Consider the following 22,546-nt stretch of genomic DNA (forward strand, 5'->3'; position numbering starts at 1 on the left):
CCGGGCTCTAAAACTGCCTCTTCTCTGTACGCAAGGCAAAGTTTTTAATTTGTTCCATAATAGAATTCATCTCAAGCATCTCTAGCCATTAAGTGTTATGCATTTGTCTCAGGCTGAAGAGCAGACGAGTGGGATGGATTTCATTAGGCAATCAGGGGCAACAGAGAAACACAGAAAGCTCTCTCTTCCTCTCCTTTATTAGGGTCCAAGCACGTAGTGCTGGAACCCTATTGTATTTGCTGGAATTATTCTGCTTCTTTCTTTCTTTCTTTCTGTCTTTCTTTCTTTCTTTCTTTTTCTCCGCTAAAAGTATCTGCAGCTCAGAAACCGTACGTCCTACAGCAACCATATTTGGCAGGTGGGCTCCTATGGCACACCACTACTCAGGCAAGGCAGCCCATGCACATTGGCCAGATGGTGGCGCTATAACAAGCAACTTTACGTTTTGGCGAATAACTTCTGAACCGTGTGTCGTAGACTGAAAATTCTTGTGTTCCTAGATTCTTTGGAATGTGCCGAGTCCAACCCATATATCACTTTCAATGTCCACCATATTGCATTGTCCGCCATTTTGAATTATTTAAGAAACACTTTTTTCGCAACTCCTCCTAGGCCATTCATCCAATTCACATGAAACTTGGTGTGGAGAATCTTGGGACCGTCCTCTTTCAAAGTTGTATAAAGGTTATTGATAGGTCAAATGGTTTGGCTTTTATCGACAAATAAACTTTTAACGAAACACGCCATAACACTAAATTGGCCATAACTCATTAACCATTCATCTAATCAAGCCAAACTTTTAAACACATGTTGAAAAGTGTTGCGTGAACACACCCACAAAAGCATTTTGAGCTGTACCACTAGTGGGCACTACAAATGCAAAAAGTTCATATCTCATAATTGACTGCATAGATTTTTATGAACATTTTTACACGTTCCAGGATGATGTCCAAGTCCATCCATGAAATTTTGTCATTATTGATGAAAATGGGCGTGGCTTATTGCATAATAACCAAATCTTCATTGGTATTAAAGTCACAACTTCAAAAATTCATAAAAAATCAGCCGTATGTCCTAGAGAGCTGAACATTTCAGAAATTTTCAGCTGAAGTGAGATAAATCTTTCGTACACTGGTACCTACCCCGATTCTGACGTCGCCCCCCTCTGTTTATAGCAAAAACTGACTGTGATCCCACAGTGTTGTCCTCCTAAACCGTACGTTACAGGAAAAAAACAACATGATTTTTGAAATCGCCATACCTTAATTAGTAAACAGCCCAAAAATTATAATGATATCTTGAAAACTGAGCGCACAGTAGATGGAAATGTGCAGCTACAAATAGTTTGATAAATTGACAATGTGATATGTTCAAGATAGTTTGATCAATCTTCATCAAACTAAAACAAAGTTAGTAGTAGGGTTCTCCTCAAGTAGTTAGTTTCTCCTCACTAAATGTGTAACAGGCGTTTGGCTCAGTAGGTAAAGCATCAGCTTTTCATGTGGAAGGTTGTGGATTCAAATCCTGAATTGTTCTTTCCAAAGTCGTTAGTCATCAAGGATAAATAATAGAAAGTTTGGCCGTGAACAACTCCAGCAATGTGGTTGCAATGAAAAGATTATCTTGACAGAAGTCACGGGCCAACGCAAAAGCCAGTGTTAGACTGCATGTTCGATCTTCACAACATGTCAGTTTTTGTGTGTGTCTTTCTACCTTCTGTAATGTTTTGTCTATCTGGCTGTCTTATCAAATTGTGCTTGGACCCCGCAATCGTCGCTTGCGGCTATATTTCATTCTTATTTTAGTATTTTCCACCCTTGATTTCATGTCTCATTCTCCTTTTTTTTTTCTTCTCATCTCTGACCTCTACATGTCACTGGTCTAACATGCCAGAAAAACAACTTTTTCCCCTTACCCTTTCTCCCATGTCCTGACATTCCCTGCTCTGATCTTGCTTGAGTTTACTCTCTGCATAGCTGTCTAGCCAGTTAGGCACTTATGACTTGGGGGTTGGGGGGGGGGGATTTGCAGTCCTTTCAACAGATTGTATTTTGCCAATTCACAAGTGCAACCCTGAGCTTTATCATTTTTGCCTTCTCTTGTCATTTGCCCATTTATTATTACCTCATCTGCACCATCTGCTCCTTCTGGGGGCAACACTGGGTCTCAGTGGACCTCTCTCACTGCATCTTAAAAGCATTAACTGTGGGTGGGAACTGATGGATGGTAATGGCCTATCTCAACGCCAAGTCACTAAGCCCCTCTCGGGTGGGCTGCAGGCTCCTGCCAGGACAAGGGACGGAGTCGAGAGGCAAGTGAGACGTAAGGCAGATCCATGGGTGAGGAGGGAAGACGCAGGGAGTTGGGTTGGGTTCTCTTCAGCTTTAATTTTAGAAGCGATTTGAAATGATAGCTGCTCTACTTTTAAATATTCTCTATTAAATTAGTATTAAGACGATCTGATTGCGCTGACCCAAACCTAGTGGGCAGCAGTAAGCTGGAACTATCAGAGAGGGAGCAGAGACACAAGTGGGCAGAAGAAGAACGGGGAAGAGGGAGGACAGCGCGGGACAGGGAGTTTCAGGAGGGGGGGCCAAGGGCGGCGGCATCCCTAAGTCGGCCCCAGGGGGGCTCCCTCTCGGATAAATGGTGGGATCTCATTGGGAATGTGACTTAACGCCCAGGAAATGATCATGTTTAATTTAACAAGCAGATGGCAGGGGGAACCGAAGGGGGGAAAAATGAAGCCACAGACACTGGTGCAGCAACAAGCCTGCCTGGAGGTTTCCCATAGCCTACAGCTGTACTGCAACTGAGACCCAGTCTACACCATGACAGGAGTCTTCTGTGTTCATGTAAACAAAAAAATGAAATTATGAAAACAAAAAAGAAGAAAAAAATACACAGCAAACATTACACAAGCATTACATGTAATGTCTTAGGCTTGAGATCAATGCCTGAGGAGAGCCAGCACACTAAATTAATGGGGTTCTGGCTTAATTGACAAACGTCTAGTCAGCGTAAATATCCTCTAAAGGAAAACAAACAGGTGCTTGATCTACCGCAACAGCCTGGGAACAAACGACTTCTAAAGCTCTAGAAATATTGCGTTATCAAAAACAAAAACCTATCAGTGCATGTAACGCACAGAGAGCTTCAAGGAGAGCAAGCGTTTACGGTGGTAGTAGCAGTGAGGCTGATAAGAGAGTTTTTAAAGGATAGTACCATTGTTATTGAATTTTTTGCCCATTTCCTGTGGCTCGAAATGTCTTTCTATCTGCTACTGATGACTTAAGTTTCATCCATTGCCTCTGAATGGATCATACAGAAATTTGAAATTGAACTTAATCCACCTAATAGCTCCCAGTGCCTCCAAAATGTGTCTAAAACAGAGGTAGTTTTTCACCTTTTTAAGTTATCCGTCATTGTGACAGCCAAGTCGTACCATACCATAAAATTCAGAGTCCTGGCATTTATTTGTTTCAACAATCAAAACGACCAGCCATTTATGAGAAACAAGTTACTATTATAGAGAGGCATTTATTTAATCTGGACATTAAAATCCAGATGCCTCTGCTGAATAATATATGCTATGAAAACAACCTATTATAAAATATTTTCCTTACCCTCTCCTATTTAAACTTTAATGACCTGCATGACGACCTGCAATGCCTTTTGTGTATCAGATGCAATAATATAGAAGTATAATGACGTGATGCATGTTATGATGGCTGCACAAGCTAGTTTCACTAATAACTTAAAGAATCTTTTAACTGAGTATTTACTATATTAGAAACACGAGTTTATTCGACATAAATTCATGACCAGCAGATGACTACTGTAGCCTATAAGGCTGTTATTTTTCAGCAGGCATTTATTGGAAGTTGTACAGTATTTTTAAGGAAATATAAATAATTCAGATACGCACTAAAATGCTTAAAAAATGCTCCACATGCTCTATTTCTGCTTATGTGATATGTGAGTAGAAGCAGATCCCAAACCAGCATTAGCTTCTGGTATCCACACTTCAATTGTAAAAAATATGGGAATACAAAAACAAAATGCACATCCCCATGCTGTAAACTCACAGTATTAGGTTTTGCCACACAAGCTGAGGAGTCTTGACGGTGATTTAGATGGAGTTTATATGTATTTCTGTCGGTGGGAGCTGCAGGAAAAGCACAAACTGATACTAAGACACTGACAAACCGGCAAATGGCGACCAGAAGGCGAAATACCTTTATGCTCCTTTCATGTCGCACAGCCCTTGGTGTGGCACGGCTTTTCTGTTTGCTGTGAGAGGGGAGAGGTGATTGTGTGTCTTTCTTACCTCAGGTAGTCCCTGCGACAGAGGATGAGGTTGGCTTTCGTGTAGAGGGTGGAGCCCACCTCCCCCAGGCGGCAGTCACAGCAGGCACATTTGAGACAGTCCTCATGCCAGTATTTGTCCAGGGCCTTGAGCAGGTAGCGGTCTTTAATCTTGCGATTGCAGCCAGCACACCCCTTCTGTTTCCCTTTGGGCTGGACGGAGAGCATCGGCACACCTGTAGCGATAAGGAGACAAACAGCCACGCGTGATTTACGGCCCGGGAACACGAGTGACTTTTCATGTTCTCTTTTTGATAAGCCGGCTGCTTCTCGAGGCGTCTGAGCCTGGCCGCGCACACGGCCACAGCACACTGCCTGCCCTGCTTCATATGCATTAAAGAAAACATTCTTCCATGTAGATAGGCACACAGGCTACACTGGACTACAAAGCCCTGACTTACTTGTTCCACAAGAACATGCTGTAATACACGGAGCAAAAGTTACACGATCGCTTGCAGCAGGCTTCAGAGAGAGGGGGCAGGTCTATTTTTGAGGATTTAAAAGGCACAAAGTTTATTTTGCTTACCGTGGTATTTACAGCATGCTGTATAGTATGTTAGTCACCTACCATTTCATCAAAGCTCATTTCACTCAACTGTCCACAGCTGTAAAAGCTTCTCATGGGCTTTGTTTGGTATAGATTAACATTAACCTTTTAAAAAGCCTCTGACCACAAAAACGCTGCTACCAGACCCCAGTGAGATATGTTATGGCCTAAGTGCCTTTCAGCATGCACTCACTCTCTTTCATACATACACACACAGGAACACATACAGGCACGCTCTCACGCACACACACACACGCACACACACACACACACACACACACGCATGCACGCAAACGGAGAGAGTTTCCTACTCACAGCATTACAGCCTTTCCTCCTTTTACACTTATCTGTACTCATGTGTCTGCAACGAGCAAGCCTAAGTAACCAAACTCGCAAATTGCCCCGCTGTCACGCAGGTCCCCTTTAAGTGCGCCTTTTAGCCTCCTAAAGGACAAATAAAGTCCATTTAATAACTGCACTAAACACTAATAGTCTATGTGTGGTTGACATTTGTGTTTGGACTAAAAGCCCCCCTCAGGCCACTGCTGGTACAGAGGCAGGGGCGCGCAGCTCCCCTCTGTAGCACTAACAGGTCTGCCACAGCTGAAAGCACAAGACAACAGCTCTTAAGACACTCTCTCACACACTGAGCTATTGATCCGTCTAAAAGAACACACAGTGGACGCCACTTGCCACTCTACTTTCAAAACACATTTCTCTCTCTCTCTCTCTTTCTCAAAAAAAAAACTGGACACTATCTGCATCACAGGGGGTTTGGCCAACATTTTGTATGTGTGGTTATGTATGAACTCCAGAAAACTAAAACCTCCTGTTTAAAGACATGACATGCAAGAGTTTTATATAGAATGTCAGTCTTTATTTCACTGTTGCATTATGTTCACAGGTACTTACTGATATATTTACAGTACATTATATATTTACACTACAATTCTAGACTAGAAACTTTTAGACTTCTTGTCTAGACGTGATGTATTTTTTTTTCTTTTGATCTGTAAGAGAAGAAGTGTATACAAATGTGCAGTATATCCTTGTAAATTGTTACGTTTTATGCATTCTGTAGTTGTATGACGTAAGTAGTTGTAGTTGTTAAGTGTGAATAGGGTCATTGTGCAGTTAGATCTGCGAGTTTTCCCGTAACCTCTGTGGTTGACTGTGATAAACAGAGCCTCTGCTGGTAACAGGGGAGTGCTTCACTCTGTGCACTCTTTTTCTCCTCTAAGCCTGTCAAGTTTTTTTCTCTTTCACAAAAACCTTATACCACTTTTCAAAGCACTTCTTTGGAATAGCAAAGCACATTTTCTCTCTCTGTGTCTCTCTCTCTCTCTTTCTCACTTGCACACACATATCTGCACACAGATGGACTCATAAAGTACCTTATTGGATCCAGATTTGCTCTGCAATTTTTGGCCATCCACACATCAGTAATGCTATGAATGTAATATAATTAGCATTTCCCCTTTTAAAAAAGAGGCGAAAGAAAGAAGAGAGCTTGTTAGTCAAATTTATGGCTTTGGTTTATATGTGAGTAAGTGCTCTGGTGGTGTTGAGCCGTCCTATTTCTTTATCAGAAGTGGAAAGGAGAGGCTAATTGGTCCAGTGCTGGTGATGGGAGCCATCAATTAGTGTTCTGCCTGCCCTCCAGCTCCCTCACCTCCTCCCTCCCCAAAACAGGCCCCTTGAAGCTGGCACATTAGGATCACAAAACCTGCTATAAATACCAATGTTCAGTGTAAATGAAGCTAAAAAGCTTCAAATTCAAGCCACACTAGCTAAGGGCGGTCTCTTCTACCTGCATTTCATGGCTTGTTAGGGGAGCTCTCTGCAGGTATGCCAACAGTGCTCGCCTGACAGGCTTCTACAGAACTAAAAACAGTCTTAATGAGGAGAGAGAAAATGCCTGTGTGTGTGCCTGTGTGTGTACATGTGTACGTGTGTGTGTGTTTGAGAGCATGGGCAAAGCAAAAGAAACGGGTTGCTGCAATTCCCTCAGGGATCACACAAAAATCTTTAATTTGCCTTTTATGACAGCTAATTAGTTATTCTACTCAAAATCTTTGCTTTAAATAAGAGAACTAATTATACAAAAAGGTCGTTCCCCCACCTCCAGAGAACTACTCCTAATTGGTTTAGACCACCACCCGCCACATACTCCTTAAACATATCACGTGTGTGTTTTACATCACGCTTGCAAAGGCCAGAGCTTAACCCATCCTGGAATCAGTGTACGCAGCTCATCCCCCCTATTGGACGCACACTCAAAAACCAAACCTGCTCAGCATCATCAAAGTGACAACGCTCTGTTCCTTACTACAATCCAGATTCTCTGATTGCAGTTAGTCTGACACTCATTTCTTCATGCACACACCCTAGTCCTTTGGGCCTGACGGAGAGAGAGAGATGTCTCAACAGAGGAAACGCCTGATGTCTACCCGGGAACTAGCATGCACATTGAACTGATGCCTCTGTCTTGGAGCCATTGCGGGGAACAAACGGGCTTGATGTCTTCTACCAAAGCAGCCTCCGGAAAATGGCTTTAATAGTACTGTAGCGAGCAGTAGTAGCTCAAACTTCCTAAACAAAGAGCAGTGACAGAATAAATGATTGTGTAAAGTAAATGTCTTTTCAATTCCCTTAATGCCATGAGACATTTTCTTGCACCTGTCACCGCTCTCAGCGCTACGTGAAACCGCAGAGTTGAACAGAACCTCCCAGGCTCGCCGCCTCCCAGAATGAAACGCTGCATTATGAAAGGAAGCAGCAGACTAAGAGGCAGCCTCCACTTAATCCAATCCATTTAACAGATACAAGTGCCACTGACCTTCCAGTGTCATTTGATGTCACCAAAAGCATACCTCTCCACATCAAGATTCATTCTCCAACAAGGGATGCATTTTACCCCTCAAAGTGGAGAGAAGGCACTTGCCCTGCCAAATATCCTTCCTGAGAAAGAATTTAATTTGCCATTAGTACTGGGTGTAAGGGCCTGTCATCTCTCTCTTTTTCCATCCATCTACTTTCTTAAAGACCTTATCTTTCAAGAATATGTACAGTTCGGTTTTTTTTTTCACCCCAAGGAATCTGTCAGACCATGTACTTTCCATTATAGAGATAGCATCCGATTTCTATGTTACCCCATTTAGACTTCCATCTTTACAGCTATCGAAAAATCAAATCAATGCACTAACCTTTTTGATATATTTAAGGTTTTAAAGGAAAATAAGCTGTTTGGAGCACTCAAGGAAACATCTGAAAGCACTGAAATGCAATTATCACATATGCATGGCAAGACCTACATTTCCTCAGACTTGACAAGAGAATGTGGAAAGAAAGATGATTTGCCTCCAATCCCTTTTTTCTTCTTCATGCCGTACATCTCGTTGCTCACTAAAATGTTTGGCTGCTATCTCTAAAATGAGTGAGCAGGGGCATAGAAATCTGCTGCATACAGTAATGGCTCATATCTCATATTTCAGCATGCTATAATATGTATAGGTTTCAGTTCCTCTTATGAATCCCTAAGCCGTCAACCATGTCGTGTCATGTAATGTCATGTAATGGCACTCGCTAAATTATTTTTTTGCCTCCGGTAGTCTCACAATCATATTTCTACCACATCTAACTTCTTGTTTTGTTGCTTCTTCTTCATCAGACTTCACAGTTGAGTTCTCTCGTAGTTTCGTGGGCCTTATTCAACAAAACATCTGCGATGGCAGGTGTCCCTATGATGATCCCAGTGACACACCCGCTCACACACACCCGGGTTTTTATATTGACGCACAACCTAAATAGCAGAAGGGGCAGTTACATCAGATTCTGTGTTTGTTAAATGTCTTTTGATCAATTAGATGGATTGACACCATGGTGTGATGCAGACTCTGCTACATCCTGGGGAGGTGAAGGATCTTGATGAGAATCACTCAGCCCTCTTGACACATGGGGAGGGAGGCAGGAGGGCAGGCATTCAAGGAGGTGAAAGCTGGCCCTGGGTGGGCCTCATCTGCGGGGCCCCTATAATTACTGCTCCCAGCTGCAGTAAATAAGAGAGTGGTAGCCACCACCGTGGCAAATATACAGACTAGGATGCTCAGGGAAATTACATACTACATTACCAAATGACTGCATTCAACTGAAACAAGTGCATTCGTCATCATCATCATCGTCATCATCACCCTCTCTTCACTCAATGCACTCCTGCACAAGACATCAACCAGACATTAATCGGTCAGGATGAATCTATAAACTGCTGCTTACCAAACCATTGCACATCAACCCTGCATGACAAAATGAATCATGCTAGCAAGCAATAAATATGATATTATATTATATTTATGGACAGACATTTTAGGGTCATGATAAGAGAGGGAAATAATCTCTTCTGAGTTATGAATGGTAAGAGACAAAAACAGGCAGAACTGTGTGCAACGGTGGAAAATCTAAAACTATTGCGGTGGTATTACACAAACTCTCAGTGAGTCTGCAGTTTAGAAGCTACAGGGGCTGATTTAAACGCCACACTCTTTTATGTTTCAGCCGCCACTGTAAATGTTGTGGCCATGGCAATCCCAAATAGAATTTGTCCCAGGGCCGAGGTGCCTGCCACTAAGGTTAATAGGGATCTCAGGCAGATGTCTTGCCATTGTGCGCATGAATCAGCCCCTTTCATTCAGCTTCCGTCATTAATGTAATTGAGCCTGTGGACACATTTCTCTATTGCCAAGACAAAATACAAGACATCTGGTAATAATATCAGCTGGAATATGCACGCCAGTTGAAAGCAGACCAATGAGTGTATTCAGAATGATAAGCACAATCAAGACGGCTGATTCACTGTGTGATTCATATTCCCATCTTTAGTTGGAGCATATTGCAAGGAGAGAAAGAAAAGATATGCATGTGTGCACACAGACGCACACACACACACACACACACACATGCACAAACACATACACACACAAACTTGGTAGTCTCTCACAGGGACCAAGTCAATATTACATTTCATATTAACTGTGTTTTTCCTTATAGTTCTCTGTAAGCCCCTTCTATGTTACTGTAAGCTGTGCTACATTTCCAGATGGTTGTATATGAATGCTGGGGTCTGTGAGAGAGGTGATTTCTGGGACTGTTTGCATGCTATGATTATGACATAATTAACACCCGCAGTAAGTGGGAGAGTGAGAGAGCAGACAGGGCTGGTGCGGATGAGGAGGGGACTGTTCATTAACAAGATGCACTCTCTCAAACTTTGCAGCTTGCTGTGGCTAATAAGCCCCAGTGAAATGGAGCCCAGCCGTCCCTTGCATTGACCCTGGCACTGCCCGGGATAAGGGAGGGTTTTGTCTCCTGGAATAATTGCTCTTTTCACATGTTACAAGTGTCCTGACCCCCGCGGTCGGCAGCCACTTTCCCCACCATAATTACTCCTGATCCGCTCCAAATGAGTCAGCCGCATTAGGGCTGCAATAACACTGGCCCAGCTTCAAGCGCGGCATGGGGAGTCTCAGCAGAGCGGCCTGGAACAGGGCTGCCTTTTCTCCCGGCCCACGGTCATTTCCATCACGTCAGAGGTGCATTTCTTACACTTGAAGTCAGCACGAAGGCCCTGGGCCCTTTTCTGAGGAGGCAGAGAGGCTTACAGAAGGCATTGTTAGCTCCTGGTGCTCACTGCTCACTGTGGTTTGGCTGCAGACGCCATCCCAATTAACGGATAACTTCATTAGGGTGTTTTTTCCACACTTTTCAGCCCCTATTATTTTTAATTTATTCACATGGGGTTAATTAAAAGAAATGTATCACAGAGATATGCAACAGCTTTCTAATTAAATTCATTACTGCTTTTTTTTTTGAGACGTGAAACTGGCAGAGTTTCCAAATTATTACAGAAGGCGACTTGTTCCAACACTTGGTTGCTCACTAGTATGGTGAGATTACAGCTCTGGAAGGTAAGCTGTCAACAACATAGTTGAGACAGAGTGAGAGAGGGAGAGATGGGGCAAGAAAATGAAAATGAGTGGAGGAATATGATGATTGAGGGGGAGGAGAAAAGACACAAAACATTCATGGTTTCATCAGACAGGATTACTCCAACCAAAACCCATGAGAACTCTTAGAGAGGGAGGATCAAGGAATTGTCAGAGTCTTGACATAGAGCGAAGAGAAGATTTGGCATTGCATCCAGCCAATCAAATGTGAGCCTACTACTGGGCCTTGTCTGCTGAGGGTCTGGGGTGTCTATTTGGTCAAGCCCCACTTTAAGCCTGCCACTTCACCACACTTCCATTTAAGTGACTGCAAGCTGTCAATAACTGAGAAGATGAATGCATCTTCATAGGTATGAGTTCAATTGACTTTTTTCCATAGATCGAATTAGCATTTGAATAAAGGGATAAATCCATCTATTCTCAAACTAGATCTTTTCAAACTTTGATAGAAGGGGCAATCTTATCTGCCACTTCATGATTCCTGGCAAAAAAAATAAATCTAACCATTAGTCCTGTCACAGCCACTTTCCGCCATCCGGCACAGAATAATGCACAAACACTTTTTAGTTCACATTAAAAATGCATTTGGAGAGGAATAAATGTAGCCCTCTAAAGTTTGTGTCACTCATGAGGTTAGGAAGTGATGTACAAAATCCCCCCTCCCCAGCAATTACTGCACACTTATTATTTCAAAGGATATGCCAGGAGACAGGTGTGCCATTCAGGGTCCTCAGTATGTCGAAAATGGAGGGGAAGAAGGAACACCATACTGCGGTGCACTGTGTGAGCCTGTTTAATCTTGAATAATGCAAATTCCCCACAGGGGGCAGTTATTTGGCAGCATAGGCCTCTAATGTCATTCAAGCACCTACTCCCACACCCTGTATTCTTATGGGGTAAATAATGAGGCTGTTTGGATACACAGTTAGAAAAGTCTTCATGAACCTTGGATGTAATGTTGTATGTGGTGCTAAGCTAAGCTGGCCTAGCATCGACTAGTCTCATGTTCTGTCGCCCATTCAATAGAGAAGGATCGAGTCGAACCTTTAACAATAATACTGTAGATGGCATTGGCTGATGGCTAATAATGAAGATGGCTTACTTTTAATGAATTAGTTTGAACACTATTATATTGCCTTGTATTATAAGGAGTGACCCTTATTCCTGAAGGAGTGATCCTTGTTACTGGCTAAAATCAAATGGCGATTCCATTAGAGATGATCGGTTAAATGAAATTATAGTGTAAAAGAGAAAGAGGTGTGTTGGGGATATGGGGGGATGGGGGGGTTATTAAAGGTCTTTACTTGGAAACAAATTCCAATTAAAGCTGAGTACAATGGGAAGTGTGTGTAGATTGAAGCTGCCACTTGCCTCTCAATTTGTAGTTGTGTAGGCGAACCTCATGGTTAGCATTGATTAAATCAACAACTTCAATATCCACCACCTAATCTACTAGCTTTCAGGGGGAAAGAAATAGCCCCCTAATCACAGACTTTAATTAGCTATTCAAGATTTGATTTATTGAAGGTCATCCAATAAGAGATTAGTTCTCAGCAAGTTGGCTCTTATTTAAGAGAAGGCACCCCAGGCTTTTCTATTTACCAACAAGATAGCTGTAATATCTTATGAAAGTCTAAAGCCTCCTTCCACTCTTTCTCTGCATTCGTGTAATCAGAGAGCAGCTCATAAGTAGGCTTTTAATTATGTAGTGTTTGACCTAAATAAATTCATGTGACATTGTTTTTGCCAACAATAGCCAAGTAAAGGTCTTCCTGAGAAGGATTAGAACTACAGAGAGACTATATGGGAAAGTGTTTGAAAGCAGAACTGAAAGTTATAAGCCTACAAAATATGAATTGTGAAGTCACATCACATCAAAACACTCTTATTGGTTAACTGCTGCCAGGTGCACACATCTAATGACGCTGAATGGCATCTTTATCAGCTGACTAGGAAGTAAACAAGATAAATTGGTCGGTATTATGAACGGAAACTCATAATATATCTTTGGCTTAGATGCAACAAGGAGGTGTAAGCTCTGGGTTGCAGGCCGAGCTTCTGCGTGACACTCCCCTGCACACCTAATAGAGCCAAGGGAAGACATTGGAGTGGCGGTATGCGAGAGACATTTACAATGAAAAAAGAGAAGTGAGAACTACTCAGCAGCGATGCTGAATGGAGGTAAGGAGGTAAGGTGAATGGATAATGAGTAATGGGGAAGGATCAGGCTTGTCCCCTCTGGCAAATGGGAGATATGGCATGGGGCAAAAATTCCTCTGGCACTCTATGTTGTGTGCACTATAGTCAGAATGCAGCAGGTCAGCCGGTATAACTGAGCTCGCCTCCCAAAACTATATTAATACTCCAACTCCTGGGGGTGAGTCCATTTGCCTGAGCTCGGCATAGCCCCATACTAATCATACAAATCGACGCCTGCTTTTTTCATGGGGCAAGTTATGAGCACATGGGTGTATGTCAAAACTGTCAAGTTTCTGCTCCGAGATGTGCTCTCACTATGCAAACCGCAAAGAATATGTTCCCTCATGTTTGCCTCTCAATGAGAAAGTCCATCAGGAGCTGATCAGGAGCCCATAAAAATGTCTGAATTTGTATAACACATTTTCACCCCGGTCCTTACCCCCAAACCCACATGCGCATACGGGTTCCTAATCCCTACCAGAACAAGATCCTGCTGGAGGAGAATTGTTGAATGGGAGACTTCCATTGGCCTAAATACAAACACACACACACTCACACACACACACACACACACGCATGCACATAAACAGATACACTCCTGCCTTTGATATGAGCAAATATGCATCAGGGGACTATTTCAGGAGGGATTAAACAAGATCTCCTGGTTAATACTGTAGGAATAATACTAGATCTGTTTGCTTCAAGACAGAAGAATGCATTAAAGACACAAGCACAATTATGGTGTGAGATTCAATTTACACATAAATAATGCATTACAGTAATCACTGACACATAAACGTTCAAGTTTCTTTTGTGTCTAAATACCTTTGAAATATGTCATTCTTGCCGTTTTCATTGCGACAGCGTGAGAGTGTAGTGTAGCATGTCTGACTGAATTTGCGAGACAATTTCTTCGCAATTTTGTTGCATGCACATTAATACGCATAGAAGTATGTAGCTTAAATTAATAGAGCATGGCTAACTATCGCAGTGTTAGGGTTTCGATTCCCACTGGGACTAAAACATTTTTTGTAAACTAATACTAAAGTAAGGTGCTTTGGATGAAGGCCACCAAATGACATATGTTGTTGTTATTTTACATTCCTCCTCATAGTTTTTCTTTCAAAACACCTTTCCCCGGCGTCCTAGTGGCTCAATGGCCAAAGACGCATACTTGGTGACATTGTGGTTTTGAAACCTGCTCACCTCACGACCTTTGCTGCATGCCATTCCTCTTTCGCATCTTTCCTGTCTCTCTTTACTGTATACCTATAACTACAGAATAAAGAAGAAATGTTAGAAAAATCATCTTTGCCAGAGAGCAAAGGGCGGCTTTATAGAGCGCTTCACAATGCCAAACAAGTGAGGACAGAGAAGGTGCAATAGGTAAACAGGTGAATAAACAACTTTATGTGAAAAAGACTAATGAGATGCATGTGTATTATATATGTGTGTGTGTGTGTGTGTGTGTGTGTGTGTGGGCATCAACGCATGAATGCTTGTTTTCCCACATCCATGCAAGAGTAGTCAACAGCAACTTGAGAGGCTCAGCCTTGCAGAGACAAGTGGCAGTGAGACCTGCTTCCAACAGGATCAAACAGAGGAATAACATTTGTTTTACAGGCCAAAGGTAAAGTGAATTTAAGAAGAACAACTGTAACATCATTGATATTTAGCCTATATATATTTATATAAATATATGATCACTGAGAGCAAATCCACAAGCAAGGGATGAGCAATCATGCCTAATGCTGGACTACTTGGTGCGGACAAATAACATTTATACACCTGGTAACGCACGCATTGCCAGAGAAGAGGGGATCTTGAAACCCTCACTGTAATGCAAGTGTTGCAGAATAATAGCAGCACTCTGGATGATTCAGAGGTCATTAGAGTTCACTGTTTGGAGTCAAGAAGGGTTTTGTGCATGTACAACAGCTACATTACCTCTGTGCATGTCTGCATTTGTCTCAGTATTTGAGGTGAGAGATTAGGTTTCTCCAAGGTGGTTTAAAAGGTGGTCTAAAGTAACGATTCATCTCACCACGTCAGCATATCTGTGGATTTGTAAAAGGTTTTCTGTGCAACATTTGGAATGATGAGTATATGCCCTTGCAGCTTAGAGTTTCTTATTTGCTCATATAATTTTGAATGTGACACCCCTACCTCCCCAACCCCCTACTATTCTCACACACGCGCATGCATACACACACACACACACACACACACACACACACACACACACTCACACAAACTCCATAAATGCTTCTTGAAATTGAAGAAATCGTTTTCACTGAATAAAAACAGAGGGGGAGACTTTGGAATACAATCTAATAACAGACATTGTCCATTCCCTGTGATGCATGTAGTAACCGGATCTTGTTGTGAGAATTTGCAAGATAACATGCCGAGCATGTGGCCTCTGGCTATAATAAAAAGGGATGCTCTTACAGCTCAAGAGTACATAATTGAGTTTGTGTGCCACCCTGATGAGTGCAGCCATTTACATCGAAGGCAGGTGGGCGCACTCGCCAACACGTGTCTCTCAAGTCTCCCTCCAGTCCCTTTGAATTCCACTAAGATTATGGAAAATGATATACATCTCCCACACTCACAGATGTGAAACGATCAGGACTGATAGGGATCTAGAGGTTTAGTGGTGGGAGACAAAATTGGGTCTAGTGAGAACTCTGCGTTTGCTAGATCAGTACCAGATCAGTCTGAATTAAACAGTCGCTGCTCAAAATGGCGAAAATGATTTAGTGGCTTAAATTGAATTTATAAGATGTGTTTTTTTCTGCGTGTAGCTAAAATGAATAATGACAACAGCTTTAGTATAAAATGTATGGCGAAAACATTGAGGGCACATGATATGTTAGGTGTCAACACAGAATAGATAATATTATTATGATTATCACGCATATCAGGGAAGATGCATACTGTATGCTTTGGCACTATTTTTGATGCATGTTTATGTTATGTGAATGCAAATGAAGAAATGAATTTTTCCCTCCATACAGTGTCTCCTCTGACAATCTGTGTTTAAGAAAAATTGGAACAGTATTGTAAACACGATGCAGGTGCCAAAATGAAGCTTTATAATAACTAGTAGTGACTTAAGAAATATCAAACGGAGCAATAAGTTCGTAATATTGTTTAGGGCCCAGGGCACAAGAAACAGACGTAATTTCAATATTTGAAATGGGCAAGTTTAATTTTGAAGTAAGAGCAAACCAATAAGCTGAGAAAATAGCATACAAGAGAGCAAATTACATTCCTTTGGAAAAGTGAAAAGACTTAAGGAACATATAAAAGTAATCTCCAGCTGGAAATTAGAAATCAACCCTCACAAACCAAATAACAGAAAAGAAATATTACTGTCCACTTTCTAAATCAATATAACATCGCTACAAGACAGTATTACCATGGTAACTCCGGTAAAGAATGAAGCATTTCTTATTATTTCAAAATAAAAATCGGAGCCTGAAGCCCAAGTTTTATTACACCAGCCGACAGATCACCAGTCTGTATTCATTTGAAGCTTTGCTTTTCAATCACATGCTTTATGAATGTACAAATTTCATTGGACAGGGTGCTTACGGGGTCGTAAATTAAAAAAGCAAAGGTAACCAGAAATTTTTCATAGGCTGAAGGATTTTTCCTCTGCCCATGTCCTTAAAGAGTGCAGTGGTGTAAATGATGAGCCAAAGACATGCTTACAGTGTAGACCCAATTTTTGCTCTTGCAGTTGGTACTTTGAAGGAGAGAAAATGGCTGAATTGCTTTTTCCTCTCGAATTAGAGGCAAATTGGAACCTTCATATCATAAGGTAAAATAAAATGTTGACCTGGAATATTTGGGACATGTGTTGCTATTGATCACCAAATACAACATGCATATTAGGTCATTTCACAATACAGAGCCTGTTTTCCCTTCACAATCTGCTTCCGTACTCTCAGACCCCTCTGGCTTTTCCAGACACAGAACATCATACCATAAGCTAAATAACTACTCCATTTGGGAAGATGGTGATTAGTTTACCATGCGCATTACTTACGACAAGACAATCTATAATATTGGTCAAACCTAATGCTCTATATACATAAGAGGGTTTATGGGAAATACACAATACATACATAGTACATGCAGGTAGCTACATAATCTAATGCTACGGCATTGTACATTTTACATTCAACTCACATGAGAAAAAATAGTATATTTCATATTTGATCCCAGTAAATTTATAAAGGAAGCAACAACTAAGAGCGGAGGTGAGGAATGTAGCTGCTTTATCAGAAAACTGATGTTAAGTTTTTTGACTCTTGTGGGAATTGATTTGTATCAGTGCTGATTTTCTCAATGGAGCTTAAATAAGGAGACGTGGAGATTCATTTCTGGTTACTTTTATTCTCCATATTGTTGTGAACTTTCCTCACAGAGTTCAGAGTTCAATAACAGTCTGCCAAACAACCAGCGTTACTGTGTTGCCACCTAGGACTGCAGTCTTCAAGCACAGGACCACAAACACTGATGACCTTATTCATAAGCAATATAAGAATTCTAATATGAATAGTCAAGCGGTACACACACACACACACACACACATACACACACCATTATGCATTAAAAGACAATAAACATACACACAAAACAACATAAAAAAAACACAAACACCCATGTGGCCATCCAAAACCCTGACCCACACCTCCCTCTCCACTAACACACACACATTGATTTGTGTAGGCAATAAGTGGCTACATTAGACAAGAAAGTTGAATTGACAAGCCTATAACTTTAGAGCCAATAAACGCTAAGAGGCACAGCAATGAAAGAGCCCAGATCCCAGCAGCTCTTTTGACAACCTGGCCAAAATGCGGGAGCTGTTGGTCGGGCCCAGCAAGTAAAGGGTGAAGCTTTTAGGCAATGAGCAGCAGGTGATCTCAGCTTTTCTGCAAGTCCTAATGCTCCTAAAAGCCACTCTCCCTGGTTCTGTAATTGGGCATCAGTAGTTAATGTAGTATTGACTGCATTACATGCTCCTGTGCATCCTTTCCCACTAATGCCATTTGCATCACCTTGTACATTTACCATATTGCTTAGCCAATAACTGTTAAAAGCAATCTGAATCATGAATCATATAGGGAACTTTTAGCAAGACAGACATCCAAAGGAGACAATTTACAGTTGAGTTAATTTGGGTACATTAGCAGCACAACATGGATTCTGCCAGACAGACCAATTTATGTTTCTGCGGCAATCCCTTTATTGGTTTTTAGATGTGTAAGTGAAAGGATGCTCTGCTAAGAGATATGAAATATCCATTTTCAAACATAAATAATGGGTTACAAATGCATCCATTACTTTTGTCATCTTTGAAATATGACAGAAAATGTCTATTAGGGTTAGTGGAGGTTGTCAGAGTGGATGTTACCAGGAGGCCTATATTATCAGCAAAACAACCCTCAACATACACTTAGAAAAGTGGCAGAACAATGGAAAACATCAGAGAATAGTCTTTCAGAAAATGTAATAACCTTCATATAGGATCTCCATTTGAACAATTATCATTATGTTTTATTAGGTAATCTATGCATATGACTGAGTGCCATTTAGACCTGTATGTGATAAATGCCCTGCACATCTCCTCAACATCGGTTTCATCCAAAATGGGACGTCATTAGAGGCGAGTTTGATTTAAATTAAAATTAATTAGATTGCCTCACCCATTAACCTAAATACATTGAAATAGATAAGTAATGCAAGTAGGCCTATTTGGATGGAAACTGAGTGAACGTTGCACGGTGCTATCCATAATTTGCAATCAAGTTAAAAGCACTCGGCTGTCATCTCCCATCCCGTGGTGATGTCAAAGGCTGCCTCGCTAACTTCAGAGACGCAAAAAGCACTTAGAGGGAAAAGAAAAGAGGAGCCACATGCACTGCAGCGTCTGTAGAGGATCCTCCAACTCTGGGCTACACAGTAATAACGCTAAACACAAAACTACCAGTATAAATAAACAAGCAACTCTCCAAAACTAAAATAGATAAATAGGTTTGGCAATGGCAGGCTATTTGTGTAACTGTACCTCGAAAACTTCATGGTTAAAATATTCAGGTTTCTTCACGAAACGCGGATCCAATCGTGAAATATATAAGGTTGGAAAAAGGCAATATAGCGAAGGCTGCGGGATGCGTAGGGTCCGCGGCGATGGGACACACTTGACGTGCAAAATGCCCATAGTTTCTAATGTTCCTATCCAGGTTCTAGTAGCCTATGGTCGGGGATGTTACTCACCCTCTTCCTTGTCCAACACCATCGTCCTGAGGAACGAGGAGTCCTTCCCCGGGCGATCCGTCCTCGGCTCCAGCAGGCTTCACCGCTCGGTCTGCTCGGGGCTTCTCCTAGAAATGGCTTTGAAACGCGCGGTTGACTAGACTTAGTACGGCTCGATAAACCAAAACCCTGGAAAGATGAATTGCCGTCTGCACGTTTTTTCCCCTCCTATCAATAATAATTCATCTGCGGAATACGGAGATATACGCGGCGAAATCCCCCTATCCGGACTAAACTGTAATGCAAATAAATACCGGTAAAACAACGTTGGTTGGTCTTGATAAATTCCATGCGAATATGAAACAAAAACAATGAAAAGCGATATAAATCTACTGTCGCCTATCTTTAACTGTGCACACACGGACGGATCAGAAGCTCGGACTGAACGGCTGAGCTCTCCTCGCTGTTAATATTCTCTCTTTCCTCGTTCTCATTTGCTCCGAAACAGCAACTATATTCAAACAAATCCAATTGCAAATCTGACAACTGCTAAAAGCATACTCACGCCGCCTCTCTCTCCCAATTTATGTGCCGCGCTCGCCTCTGCTGCTACTGAATAAATGCGCGCAGTTCCCAGAGACCCTCGGATTCCCCTGTTAATTAAATCAATTCATTATGCTCAGATCTGATTAGCAGCCCTTCCCCCCTCTTTGAATCAATTATTCAATACACAAACATAATTGCTTGTGCCAGAGGTGTCTAAGTATTAGCTTATTTAACTCCAAGGACACTAATTACCCCTAGGGCAAGGGAACTTTTCTCATTAATTCTGACAAAACACAAAAGCACAGCTAAGGGAAAGTGTGTGTGTGTGTGTGTGTGTGTGTGTGTGTGTGTGTGTGTGTGTGTGCGTGTGTGTGTGTGTGTGTGTGTGTGTGTGACTGGTCTGCCTGCCAGTCTGAATGCTGAATGTGCGTGATAGAGAGAGAACGAGAGAGCGCGCGTCTGCACGTATGGGTTGTATCGATGCACGTGCACACGCACATGGGTGCGTGTGTCAGAGAGAGAGAGGGAGGGAGAGAGAGCGAGAGAGAGAGACATATAGAGAGAGAAACAGAGAGAGAGTGATGCTACTACCTGGTGTTCGGTACAGTTCGAGGATACATATAAACGCGCTTATTGTTTTTCTCTTCTTCTTACTTATTTGCAGAATTTAATAGAAATGGCATCTAATTGCAGCCTATTTATCACGAAGCCTCAGAATAGAACTCTGCGGTAATTAGAGTGTCCAGACACACTTATCATACATACTGTAGATAAACAGTCGTTTTAAAAGAGACAGCACAACAGATGGGCTGCGTTTTTGATTAGTGGGTAGATAGAGGGTTCAGTTTCGAATCTGGTAATATAATTGTTGCCTGTTATTGCCAAGATGAAAGTGTTGCTGTTTCATGGTGGAGCCTTAAATAGCACCACTTTCACTTGCCCTGCGGAGACTGTTAACCAATTAAGGGTGAGATCCAACAAAGATTAGCCATTTAGGAGAGTGGAGTGGAGTATGCTACAATAATGCTGGTTCGTCAGCAGCCAGCAGGCTGTCTGTGGTGTGAGCTTGCTCAGTCTGTCCTTGCCTTCTGTTACATTTTGCACTAGATTGTTATTACAACCCTATTCTAAGCACACGATCCTACTCAATAATGAAATAATAACACAAGTCAACTCGTAGGAAACTATCCTTTGCAATATTAGCTTAGCCTGTAACCTGCACCTGCCAAACTTAGATTATAAAAAATAATACTAAACCCGCAAAACTAATAGCAGTGCTACAGATCCCATGATTTGAGTAATAACACATTACACTATAGATTCTGTTGTTATATAGACCACACATGCTTGCCTGTTAGATAATGTTCCTGTCTTGTGTTTGAAAGAACTTTTGTTATTCATACTAATGTGATCTTGCAGTACAAATGTAAGGTATGTAGCACTGTACATAGCCTTAGTGGTAATTTCAGTCCTCAGGGCAGCAGGCTGTGGTGAGATTGGGTCGGCCCTGAAATCAATGGGCTGATCCCTCTCTGACCGGCTTCCTGGCTGACATGCTTGACTTTTCATCTCCACAGTCACATAGATTGATGACTTATGACCGAGAATGTATGTTTGTTGACCTCTAGCAAAGTGAATGACACATAATTAATCCAATCACACAGAAAACGGGAAAGGAAAGGGGAAAACATGGTTCAGTATCATCAGCGCTTGACTTCAAATAGCCATTTGACATTTGAATGTGGAAACATCACTATGAAAGGACCATTCAGGGGGAATTCAGAAGGGAAAAGAAAATTGTGCGTGTGTGTGTGTGTAGGGGGGTAATAGAGGGTATAGGTGATAATTTACCAAAGGGTAAGGGTTAGGGTTAGGGTTATTTCACCAGTATATGCTAGAGCCAACATGTTATCAGAGACTGTAAATAACCATGTAGCCAAACAAGTTCAACTAAAGCATTATTTGTGTATGTACAGGTGAATTAGCTGCTGAGACCAAGTATCTCAGTCCAACTCCTGTTCTAGCAATGATCATAATATAGAGACATGAAGGACAGGCTGCACACTGACTCTCAATCAAGGCGGTTCTCATCAATACAAATTACCCACAGTACCTTGGTGTAATGACACGGCATTCTCTGTGTCTATGATACTGCTCACCTAGGCCATGGTGTACTCTGCCTTCCCTCTCTCACAGTGTCTTGGGTGCAGACCCTTCCCACTCCACATCCAACAGCAGGGTCAGTGGATGCTAGAAACAAGCCCCAGAGTAGGCCTCTCTGATACACAGTTAATTAAAATTCATTTCTGAGCGTGCATTAGCCATGCCCATCTATTTATGGGCGGCTCTCACATGCAGCCACTACAAAACAGTGCTCTGTAATTAACCCCACCTAATCAGATAGCGCACTAGTGTTGTGTTCCTATTCGTCCTCAGGCACACAGCCATTGGATAGGGGTTTCAGAGAGAGGATGAGCCCATTCTATAGTTCAGAATGGCTAAGCAGATTAAAACCTCATATCAAACATGATATTTACAGGCAAGGCTCAGTGGAGAGTGCTCCTTTTATGTGTGATGGGGAGAGGCTTCAGGGGTGGGCTTTTAAAGCCATGTC

General features: G+C 41.9%; 1 protein-coding gene across 2 annotated transcripts in view; it reads right to left on the minus strand.

Annotated features, from left to right (window-relative positions):
* The window catches only part of lmo1 (LIM domain only 1), a 28,468-nt gene extending 8,507 nt beyond the window's left edge, over positions 1–19,961 (minus strand). The window contains exons 1-2 of one of the 2 annotated variants that reach the window (XM_071905065.1): positions 19,408–19,961; positions 4,331–4,544 (exon numbers count right to left, since the gene is read on the minus strand). In XM_071905065.1, coding sequence (XP_071761166.1) covers positions 4,331–4,544; positions 19,408–19,429 — 236 coding nt within the window. In that variant the 5' untranslated portion in view covers positions 19,430–19,961. Of the gene's footprint in view, positions 1–4,330; positions 4,545–14,319; positions 14,394–19,407 lie in introns of those variants that run through there. The other variant, XM_078283339.1, reaches the window with a different exon arrangement.
* Between the last annotated feature and the right edge of the window lie 2,585 nt (positions 19,962–22,546).

The sequence above is a fragment of the Centroberyx gerrardi genome, chromosome 1, assembly GCF_048128805.1.
Source record: "Centroberyx gerrardi isolate f3 chromosome 1, fCenGer3.hap1.cur.20231027, whole genome shotgun sequence".
NCBI classification, from domain to species: Eukaryota; Metazoa; Chordata; class Actinopteri; order Beryciformes; family Berycidae; genus Centroberyx; species Centroberyx gerrardi.